Below are 12,066 nucleotides of genomic sequence, written 5' to 3'. Positions count from 1 at the left end.
GACTTCAAGATCACCGCTAATCCGGTGCTTCACACGGTGCAGTATCCGCTTCCGCAGATTGAGGATATTTTTGCTTCGTTGTCTGGTGGGAAACACTTCACCAAGATAGACCTAGCGCAGGCGTACTTGCAGATGGAGGTTGAAGAAGAGTCACGCCAGTATCTCACGATCAACACACATAGAGGCTTGTACCGGTATAATAGGCTGGTTTTTGGAGTGGCATCGGCTCCAGCAATTTGGCAGAGGGCCATGGAGCAGGTATTACAGGGAATTCCAGGCACACAATGTTACCTGGACGATATTCTGATTACAGGAGATGGTGATGAAGAACACCTCGCAAACTTGGAACTGGTGCTCAACAAACTGAAAGAGTATGGACTTCGAGTTAATCGGCAGAAATGTGAGTTCTTTCAGAAGCGGATCTCGTACTGTGGTCATGTCATTGACCGGGAGGGGCTTCATAAGTCTCCTGACAAGATCGAGGCAGTTGTAAAGGCTCCCGCTCCGGATAATGTCTCTCAGTTGAGGTCGTTTCTAGGATTGATTAACTATTACCATAAGTTTCTACCGAATCTATCCACGGTACTGCACCCGCTGAACGCTCTTTTACAGAAGGGGGTACCATGGGAATGGAGCGAAAACTGTAAGAAGGCATTTCGCAAAAGCAAAGAATTGATCACCTCAGAGGAAGTGTTGGCTCACTTCAACCCGACACTGCCTATTCGGTTGGCTTGTGATGCTTCTCCATATGGTATTGGGGCAGTACTCTCACACAAGTTGCCAAATGGCACGGAAAGGCCAGTCGCGTTTGCATCCAGATCATTGACCTCTGCTGAGCGCAACTATGCGCAGATCGATAGGGAGGCTCTCAGCCTTGTATGGGGAGTGAAGAAGTTTAATCATTACCTGCAGGGCCAAAAATTCACACTTCTGACAGACCATCAGCCGTTGGTATCCATTTTTAACCCTAAGAAGGGTGTTTCGGTGATGACAGCACAGAGACTCCAGAGATGGTCCCTTTTCCTAGGGGCACATCAATATCAAATAGAATTCAAAGGTACAAAGCAGCATGGCAATGCTGATGGGCTGTCGCACCTGCCACTACCTGAAGAAGAAGAGACGACGAAAGTTGACCCTGTTGAGTTATTTCATTCGACCATCATCGAGTGTTTACCAGTCACCAATGCAAGTATTGAAAGAGAAACCAGGAACGACCCGACACTGTCCCGAGTCTACGAGGTGACAGTGAAGGGATGGCCAACACATGGTGATCCTCTGTTACCGGCATTCTCGGCAAGGCGAGACCAGCTGTCCGTCTGCCATGGTACTTTGATTTACGGGACAAGAGTGATTATTCCTCCCAAGTTAAGGAAAGAGTTCTAAAGGAACTGCATGAAGGTCATCTGGGGGGAGTTAAGATGAAAAGTCTTGCTAGGGCTTATGTATGGTGGCCGGGTATTGACCAACAGATAGAGGAGTTGACGAAAAGCTGCGCTGGGTGCCAAAAAGTGCAAAATGCACCTCCGATCGCACCGCTACACCCATGGGAATGGCCTTCAGCCCCATGGCAACGCGTACATATTGACTTTGCTGGTCCATTCATGGACTCCATGTTCCTAATTGCGGTGGACGCACATTCCAAATGGCCAGAAGTGATCAAGATGAATACCACTACTTCAGAAAAGACAATTGCGGTGTTAAGAACAATATTCGCAAGGAACGGATTGCCAGAACAGATATGTTTGGACAACGGACCACAGTTCGTGTCGGAAGAATTCCAAAAATTCTTAAAGAAGAATGGGGTGAAACATTATACCTCTGCCCCATATCATCCGGCGACAAACGGGTTGGCCGAGAGATTTGTCCAAACATTCAAAAAGGCAATAAAGGCCATGAACGATGATCAGATTCCGCTATAACACAAGGTGGACAATTTCCTAATGGCATATCGAAACGCCGCTCATGCAGTGACTAACCAAAGTCCTGCCATGATGTTTTATAACAGGAGGTTGCGGTCCAGGTTGGACTTGTTAAAACCAAATGTGCGGAGGGAAGTGGAAAACAAACAGTTCCGGCATATTAATAACAAGACCACTCGAAGTTTCGACGTAGGACAACCAGTGTTGGCAAGGGACTATGGAAACGAAAAATGGCAGTCCGGAACAATTCGGGCCAGACAAGGACCTCTGATGTACACAGTAGATATTGGTAACAATGTGATAAGGCGTCATGCGGATCAACTGGTAGAATCGAGAGCAAGGGTCGAACCCATGGTTGCGACAGAGACAACTGTGGAAGACGTTAATGAACCTGAAGCATTTACCTCGGCAGGGAATGTACCTGATGATGACGTCCAATACATAGGAAACCAACTAGAGGAGTCACCTCAGCAACAAGAATCAGAGACCACTGAAAGGCATTATCCAACCCGAATCAGAAGGCCTCCTGAGAGACTGAACCTTTGAACTGTTTATACCTGAAGTTATATATGTATATATGTTATTATGTTATGTTAAATGGGGATATGACTGTTAAGCTAAAAAGGGAGGATTGTGGTGTATGTAACCTGTTCCACCTTAAGAGAACTTAAGCCTGTTCCACCTTAAGAGATGTACTACTTTCTCTGGCTGCTATATACGTAATACCGGTGGTGACCACCGGTATATAAGTACCGTGTAGTGATATTGCTGTTAGTATAGCCCTGACCTCCAACTAGTAAAGACCTGTTGAAACATTATTCTTGCAGTCTGTGTCAGTAATTAATCTTACATACAACTAGAACACACAGACTTAACACCAATAAACTTGTATCACTTGTAATTTTTTAATCAATGACGTTGGGTCAGATCGCCTGTTTGCTATGTGTAGTGAAATTATAAGTGCCAATACAAATTATGGATTTATGAATCACTATAAATGGGGAATAGATGAAATCCTCTAACATGTTTTACAAATTGGAAACTTATATACTATCAGCTGCTTTTTTTGACCCTCAGAATAATGTCACTTTGAGCAAAATTGATTTATAATTGAAATACATATACCTTTACATACAGTTGCTGGAATTCATCCAGGTTCAGTCTGCCAGTAGGACAGTCTTTAAGAAATCCTTTGTACCACTGTTTGAGTTCGTGTTCATTAAATTCTGTGTTCTTCACCAGATCTTCCATCACCTCAGGGGCAAGTTTGCTGTTCTGTTTCCCCATTGTCCCTGAAAAGACATGGCACGGCAATTAAACAGGTAATTAATTATCATTTTAATTCAGGATTCTCAGTCACTCTATGAAGTATGAAAACACCATAGCAGATGCATTTTATTCTTAGGGTTTCAATTTTCCAATGACAAGTGATTGATTTCATTCTCTAAGACTAAGACTGTAGTGTATGTAACCGTTCCACCTTTAAGAGAACTATTTTAAGGGTTGCACTACTTTATCTTGGCTGCTGTATACTGTAATACCGGTGGTGGCCACACCGGTATATAAGTGCTGTGTAATGATTTATTGGGCAGTTCCGCCCTGACCTTCAACCAGTAAAGACCTGTTAAATTTTACTCTTGTGGTCTGTGTAGTAATTCTCAATATAACACACAGACTTAACAGTGGCGACGAGTACGATCTTACCCTGCGGCAGAGATACATCCAAGGCAGTTTAACGGGCGTCGAGAGGAGGCATCCGCCCTCATCATTCTGCTGAGAGAAGACTCGGGTCTGCAGAGCACAGGAAGAATTCTGACATGAAGCTTTCCATCAGCAACAGGCAGTGATCATCCCTTCTATCACGGTGGTGGGTAAGCCGATCAGCGACGAGCAGCAAGTCGGCCACGTTGACTGTGAGTAGGGGAGAAAAAAAAAACGGAGGATATAAGGGCGGAGAACTCGACCACGGCCGGGGAAAAGAGCTGGACAGAAGTCGGGGCCAGAGGCGCTGAGACTGGGGCAGCGTAAGGCACGGAAGCCACGGTGAATGCAAACGCAGCCGGTGCGAAAGACCGGGCTGCAAGCGAGCTGGGAGACGCAACAGCGTCGAGAGAGAGCTCGACCGCGACCGGTGAAAAAGGCCGGGCAGCTACCGAGGCCGCGAGGCGCAGCGACCGGGTCAGCGTAAGACGCGGGAGAAAATAAAAAAACCGCGGAGAACTCAGCCGCAGCCGGGGGGGGAAAGGACCGGACTGCAAGAGGGGCTGGGAGGCACGATTTGAAAACCGCTGGGGGAGGGCGAACGCAGCAAATCGGCAATCGCCATTACAGCCAGCGGGGGAGAAAGGCAAATGCGGGAAGCCGCCATTTTCGGAGGCGGGGGAAGAAGATAAGCGCGGGAAACCGCCATTTTGTAAAAGGAAAAAAGAAAAAATAATTCTTTTGTTTCTCAAGAAGATCGCGAGGATGCCTAAGCATGGTAACATCAACGATTTCGATCCCGATGTTGAAGATTGGGCCACGTATGTAGAACGCATAGAGATATATTGTAAGGCAAATAAAATATCAGATGAAGATAAAGCACTAACCTTACTAAACTCAATGGGTGCGAAGACATACGGGCTATTGAAGCATCTTCTATCACCAGCTAAACCGGCGGATCAGACTTTTGCTAATATTGTTGCTGTCCTGAAGAATCATTTGAACCCCACACCGCTGATGTTAGCGGAACGATTTAAATTTTATGCGAGAACGCAACTGAAAGAGGAAAGCAACGCGGAGTATTTAATTGAACTGCGCAAGCTAGCGAAATACTGTCAGTTTGGGGAAAGCCTGACAGAGGCACTGAGAGACAAATTCGTGTGTGGATTGTCAAAAGAAGGAACACAAAAGCGATTGCTTGAAGAGAATGATCTTACACTTGATAAGGCTGTCACTATTGCAGCATCGCACGAAGCCGCAGCGAGAGGCACCGCGGAAATGCAGCTGAAGGCAGCAGCACTCAGCGTAGATCAAATGGCTTCGGGTACAACGAAATGTTATCGTTGTGGGAAGACAACACACGATCAGGACCAATGCTGGTTTAAAAACCAGGAATGTAGAAAATGTGGCAAGCTTGGTCACATAGCTAAAGTATGCCGGTCAGGAAAGAAGACCAGCAACAAAAAGTCACCACAGGGAAAGTGCAGAAAGGTACATAAGGTGGCTGAGAAGAGTTCGGATGAACAGAATTCGGATTCAGACTCCAACAGCAAGGAACTGGGTAGTCTGAGAATTCACAACGTGAGTAAGGAAGCTGACCGACAAACTATTTGGGTCACACTGCAGATAGCAGGAGTCCAAGTGAAGATGGAATTGGACACCGGCTCGGCGTTGACGGTCATGAATAAGCAAGATTACAAAAAGTTATTCAAACATATTCCCCTACGGGATACGGAGATAGTATTGCAGACATACACGGGGCAAAAAGTATACCCCATCGGAAAGATAAAAGTCAAGGTGATACACAAGGGCAAAGAACACCAAGGAATGGACTTATATGTACTACCTGAGGGAGGTCCACCACTTCTGGGACAGGAGTGGATCAGGAAAATAAATATGAACTGGCACTCCCTAAACGCAATAACGGTAGATTCCGGGAAAAAAGATGTCAAACCTGAACGATTGTCCAGAATATTGGATGAGGCTAAAGAAGTGTTCCAACAGGGACTGGGAACACTGAGAGGAATTAAGGCAAAAATCAAGATTGCAGAACATGCAAACCCAAAATTTTTCAAAGCCAGACCGGTACCGTATGCGATACGACCTGCTGTGGAAGCTGAGCTGGAAGGGCTGGAACGCTCAGGAGTACTGTCTAAGGTGGACTGGAGTGAGTGGGCCACGCCCATTGTTCCCGTCATGAAGCGTTCATCGAGTAACAAGCCAGGGGAACCGGGGAAGGTCCGCATCTGTGGAGACTTCAAGATCACAGTTAATCCGGTGCTTCACATGGTGCAATATCCGCTTCCGCGGATTGAGGATATCTTTGCTTCATTTTCTGGCAGGAAACGCTTCACCAAGATAGACCTGGCACAAGCGTACTTACAGATGGAAGTTGAGGAAGAGTCGCGCCAGTATCTCACAATCAGCACGCACAGAGGCTTGTATCGATATAATAGACTGGTTTTTGGAGTGGCTTCGGCTCCGGCAATTTGGCAGAGGGCCATGGAGCAGGTATTACAGGGAATTCCAAGCACTCAATGTTACTTGGACGATATCCTGATTACAGGAAATGACGATGAGGAACACCTTGCAAATTTGAAACTGGTGCTCACCAGGTTGAAGGAATATGGCCTTCGAGTTAATCGCCAGAAATGTGAGTTCTTTCAGAAACGAATCTCGTACTGTGGTCATATCATTGACCAGGAGGGACTGCACAAGTCACCTGACAAGATCGAAGCTGTTGTGAAGGCTCCCGCTCCGGAAAATGTATCCCAGTTGAGATCGTTCCTAGGGTTGATTAACTATTACCATAAGTTTCTGCCAAATCTATCCATGGTGCTGCACCCGCTGAATGCTCTTTTGCAGAAAGAAGTACCATGGAAGTGGAGCGAGGACTGTAAGAAGGCCTTTCGCAAAAGCAAGACATTGATCACCTCGGAGGAAGTGTTGGCTCACTTCAACCCAACGCTACCTATTCGTTTAGCTTGTGATGCTTCTCCTTATGGTATTGGAGCAGTACTCTCACACAAGTTGCCAAATGGCTCGGAAAGGCCAGTCGCATTTGCATCCAGATCATTGACCTCCGCTGAGCGCAACTATGCTCAGATAGATAGGGAGGCTCTCAGCCTGGTGTGGGGAGTAAAGAAGTTTCATCATTACCTGCAGGGCCAGAAGTTTACACTGCTGACAGACCACCAGCCGTTGGTATCCATATTCAACCCTAAAAAGGGCGTTTCCATTATGACAGCGCAAAGGCTACAGAGGTGGTCCCTTTTCCTAGGGGCACACCAATATGACATAGAATACAAAGGATCAAAACAGCATGGGAATGCTGACGGTTTATCACGCCTACCGTTGCCAACGGTAGAAGAGGCGCCTACAGTGGACCCAGTGGAGATGTTCCATTCAACCATAGTGGAATGTCTACCAGTAACAAATTCTACGATCGAAAAGGAAACAAGAAATGACCCGACTCTCTCACGAGTCTACGATTTAACGGTGAAGGGATGGCCAGCACATGGTGAACCACTGTTGCCAGCATTTTCGCAAAGAAGAGAACAGCTGTCAGTGTGCCGAGGAACTTTGATGTGTGGATCCAGAGTGGTGATTCCACCCAAACTCCAGCATAAAGTGCTAAAGGAGCTTCACGAGGGGCATCTGGGTGGAGTGAAAATGAAGAACCTAGCCAGAGCGTTCGTGTGGTGGCCAGGTATCGATGGAGACATCGAAGAAATGACCAAGAGCTGTCTAGGATGCCAGAAGGTCCAAAACGCCCCACCACAAGCTCCTCTGCATCCATGGGAGTGGCCCTCATCTCCATGGCAAAGGGTACATATCGACTTTGCTGGTCCATTTATGGACTCAATGTTCTTAATCGCGGTGGATGCACACTCCAAGTGGCCGGAGGTAATAAAGATGTCCTCCACCACCACGGAAAAAACCATCACAGTATTAAGGACCATATTTGCCAGGAATGGGCTGCTGGAACAAATCTGTTCTGATAATGGACCGCAATTTGTGTCCGAAGAATTCACGAAGTTCTTAAAAAACAATGGGGTTAAGCACTACACGTCCGCCCCATACCATCCCGCCACCAATGGATTAGCTGAAAGGTTTGTCCAGACCTTCAAGAAGGCCATAAAGGCCATGGGTAATGAAGACATAAATCTACAACATAAGGTAGATAACTTCTTGTTGGCGTACAGGAATGCAACACATGCGGTCACAAACCAAACTCCCGCCATGATGTTTTTCAATAGAAGACTAAGATGCCGGCTGGATTTGATCAAGCCAAACATCAGAAGGGACGTAGAGAACCGGCAATTTCAAGGCATGAATGAAAGACCAACTAGAACCTTCCAGATAGGTCAACAAGTTTTGGCCCGGGACTACCGTACCGAGAAATGGCTGCCTGGAACTATTTGCACACGACTAGGACCGCTGATGTATACCGTGGACATTGGTGAAAGCATAATAAAGCGCCATGCTGACCAGATCATAGCGTCATCCGAAAAGGAACAACCTACACCACAACTCTATACGCCTAATGATGAAGCAGAGATACCCATAGTATCTACCTCCGATCCGGTGATACTGGAACCAGATGAACCCGACACTGACATTCCAGCCGAGTCGACCTTGCCAAAAGAACCTACTACACCACCGAAAATTACTACACCACCGAGGCGTTATCCGGACCGAGTCAGGAAGCCTCCAGAGAGACTGAATCTGTGAACTGTTTTTACATGAAGTTGTGTATATATGTTATGATGTTATGTTTAATGGGAATATATACTGTTAACCTAAAAAGGGAGGATTGTAGTGTATGTAACCGTTCCACCTTTAAGAGAACTATTTTAAGGGTTGCACTACTTTATCTTGGCTGCTGTATACTGTAATACCGGTGGTGACCACACCGGTATATAAGTGCTGTGTAATGATTTATTGGGCAGTTCCGCCCTGACCTTCAACCAGTAAAGACCTGTTAAATTTTACTCTTGTGGTCTGTGTAGTAATTCTCAATATAACACACAGACTTAACAAAGACGATATAAAAGATCATCAGGTGAGGTGATGAAGAGACAAAGGATGAAAGAATGTGTAAATACAATGATAATATCTAGCATCTTCAGTCAGTACACAAGGAACTATCATGAAGATGGCACCAAGTGTAAATAATCATTTTCACTCATTTAAGTTATGCCAGATTCTGACTTTCTAGTGCTTGATTTCTGACAATAAATAAATAGCCATCTTGATAGTCAATCTTGAGAGGATGGGTAGTGGGTGGATTTTTCTGTCTAAAGTTAGAGCTTTATGCTGTATCTGACCCAACTTGAGCATGCTGAACACTGGAACAATGGTAATGCTGCTCTGTCCCAGCATTGACTTCCACCACTTTGGTTTGCAATGTAATGTAATAACATTTTTTACATATCCTAGATACAAGACTTATCACTGTTCAACAATTAAAATTTTACATTGCAATGTTAATTATTTCAATAAATGAAATTAAAATGTGCTATAAGAGTGTGATGCAAAGTTACTTTTTACCTCAGCCTGTTGAAAATCTATTTGAATACACAATATAAATCAATTTGTAGGAAGCTAAAAGTTAATTCAGTATTTTGCATATATTTTTAATGAATCTAAAAATCAAAGTTTTTTATTACTGTTGGATAATAGATCATAGGCAGAGTATGAATAGAATGTATTATACTTTGCAAGTCATGGTCGAGTTGTATTTAAGAGAGAAGAGACCGCTGGCCTGAGGAGGTTCTTACTACACTGTTCGTGTCCCTAACAGACTCATAAGATTGCATGCAGAAGAGAGAATAGCTGGTTACAAAAAAGCAAACATGCAAAGGAAAGAGCATGCAATATTACATTAAGCTACCAATATAGGTCTGCAGCCGATCCACAAATCAGAAGCATCTTGTAACTGTTCGTAGAAGGGGAGCAGTGAACCTGGGATCGACAGAACCTAAATTAACTTAATCTGCTTTGATTTCCAGCAAAGTAGATTGGGAAATGCATAGCCAGATTTCACAGATGTGCCTGATCCAACTTAATTCCCCAGAAAATTCCAAGTGAATCTAACCTCCTTCGTAGTGCCATGGAAGAGTTTATTTCCAATGATGATTACAAAGGGCAGTGAAACAAACGGCATCATGCTTTGCTGCAAGTACATAACAGTGATTGATCTAGATTACTGTTGCACAGACTCTGGCTGAAAACAGCCTTAGATTCACCACAGAGTATCTTTGCTTGAGTTAATGGAACAAAATCGAATTGTTGTCAGTTTTAGTTTACTTATTGCAGTGTGCTGTCAACCAGCAAGTTGCAAAACAGGTTGTCGAAACGCTGCCTTTTCTCAGAAAATAAGCTACTGTAGTTATTTATAACATTCTTGTTTGGCAGCCATTATATTAAAAAGAACTCTTCAGCAATGTGCAAAATAAGAGTATTCCATTTAAAGTTAATCATTCAAAAATGTAAATCTAAAGCCTTTATTATTTTCAGTATAACATTTCCACCTGTGGTGCATAGACTGCAATGAAAATCTCTAATGTAAAATGGTTTATAAAACTTGGAAACATATGCAGTGTAAAAGGTATTCTATTAATTCAGGTGGTGTAAATAAATAAGGAACTGAGCTGCCTTACAAATTAATATTTAATATTAATGTCTGGGGCATTTTAAGCTATCATGTACTCTGTATATGGCATTTACACAATTTTATATATCACTTTTTAATCGCCTATGGGATTGCACATGGAGAGTCAAAATCAAGTGCAGTTTTCAGGTGAAGTGGAGTTAGAAGATACGAGATAACTGGACTAGGCTACACAGATGCAACTTAGTCCCCATTTTGAAGTCATAGGGCAGGATTTTCATTGGGCCGTGGAGGCGGGATTGGAGGCGTGTGGGGTGTTAAAATCCCAAAATCAGGGGGCGCAAACCCATCCCGCCCCCAACCCGCCTCCATGCCTGTTTCAAAGGAGGCGGGTACCCGACCCGCACTGGGACCCGCCTCCCCGAGGCGGGAAGGGGATTAGTGCCAATTAACTGCCTGTTAACAGGTAGTTAACAGGCAGTTTTTAACCTAATCCCTATTTTTATTCATGAAGTGTGGGATTCCCGACGGCTCCAAACCATGCCAAGGTGGGCTGTTGGGCTGAAGGGCTTGGAGGGGTCGAGATGTCCGGTGTTCAGGTGAATGATGGGTGCATGAGTGCAGAGTGTGTTTAAAGAAGTTTTACTTACCTTTACAGCCTTCCTTCCTTCAGGTCTCGGGAGTCCCTCATCTCACCGGCATAGAAAGCAGAATGGCCGCGAGCTGTCAAAAATTGCAGCATTCAGCTTTCTGTTCCGGAGAGATCTCTAAATCATCCTGAGAGGAAGGAATTAACTTAGAGTACAGATTGTCAGTGTTTGACAGCTTCAAACAGCTGTGAAACGCTGATATTTCATCTGTCAAAAGGTCTTGACAGATGAAATTTCAATCTGTGACGTCACCTGTTGTCGGGTGGCCCTTAATTGGCCTGCTGAGCCCACTGGGCGGGCTCAACAAGGTCAATCAAGTCAAAATTGCGTGGGTTGGCTACAACTCAACAGAGGCGGGACTGCAACCCCAAAAGTTGTAGCCCCACCTCCTCAATGAAAATCCAGCCCATATCTTCTGTCATTTATTTATTTTCATAAAAATTCCTATGTCTACATTTATAATGGAAATTGCGGACGTAAATTTGTCATGCTGTAATGACACCCTCCTGCCAGTGGTAGCACTGCAACACCTCCATTGGAAAATGTGCCCCTTATAGGTTTCCTTCTCATCCTTTTTCCCCCAATCACAAAGTGCTTCCCTCATCACCTGTCTCCCATTGTGCACATATCCTTTCACCTTCCCACTATTTATTCTGCTTTCTACCAGACCCACACTCCCACTCACTTCCCCTTTGACTACCCACGTGGTGAGAGGCCAGAGGCAACCGCAACCTCAACTTGTTTTCATCTCTACCTTCTTATCTGTTTCAGTCAAAGGAGCTTTGTTTGCTTTCAAAATTCAACCTGTTTTTTTTAGGAAATAAAGTTAGAATTAGGAAGCCTGTGTTTCTCTCTATTTCTCATAAATGTTAGAATGTATGTGATTAGTATTAACCTTTTCTAAGTGTCAATAAAACACAGGTGGAGAGATTGAGTTAGTTGGCTTTAAAATTGAATTGGTGTTTCTTTTGAAAATTGAAGTAACATTACATGTACTCATTCTCCCCTTAACGCGTTCTCTCTCAACCTCTGACCCCAGTCTCTGTATATTCAACTTTCTAAAGCTTCTCGAACACAAAACAAAGGTTACAATGGGTGTGTAATCAAAAAAACTGCCATTTTGTTCTCTCTCCCTCTCATATACACACACGGGGAGAAATTTGTCCCTGTTGCGCCCGTT

General features: G+C 44.5%; 1 protein-coding gene across 1 annotated transcript in view; it reads right to left on the bottom strand.

Annotated features, from left to right (window-relative positions):
• LOC147112489 (visinin-like protein 1) overlaps positions 1 to 12,066 on the bottom strand; it is a 237,419-nt gene that overhangs the window by 139,777 nt on the left and 85,576 nt on the right. Inside the window, exon 2 of the mRNA XM_085996785.1 lies at positions 3,045 to 3,211. Coding sequence (XP_085852911.1) covers positions 3,045 to 3,206 — 162 coding nt within the window. The 5' untranslated portion in view covers positions 3,207 to 3,211. The remainder of the gene's footprint in view (positions 1 to 3,044; positions 3,212 to 12,066) is intronic.

Source organism: Somniosus microcephalus, chromosome 9 (genome assembly GCF_052327205.1).
Source record: "Somniosus microcephalus isolate GS21.2 chromosome 9, FLI_Smic_1.0, whole genome shotgun sequence".
Taxonomy (NCBI): Eukaryota; Metazoa; Chordata; class Chondrichthyes; order Squaliformes; family Somniosidae; genus Somniosus; species Somniosus microcephalus.
The sequence above is the reverse complement of the archived record's forward strand: the minus strand, read 5'-3'. Positions and strand labels throughout refer to the sequence as shown.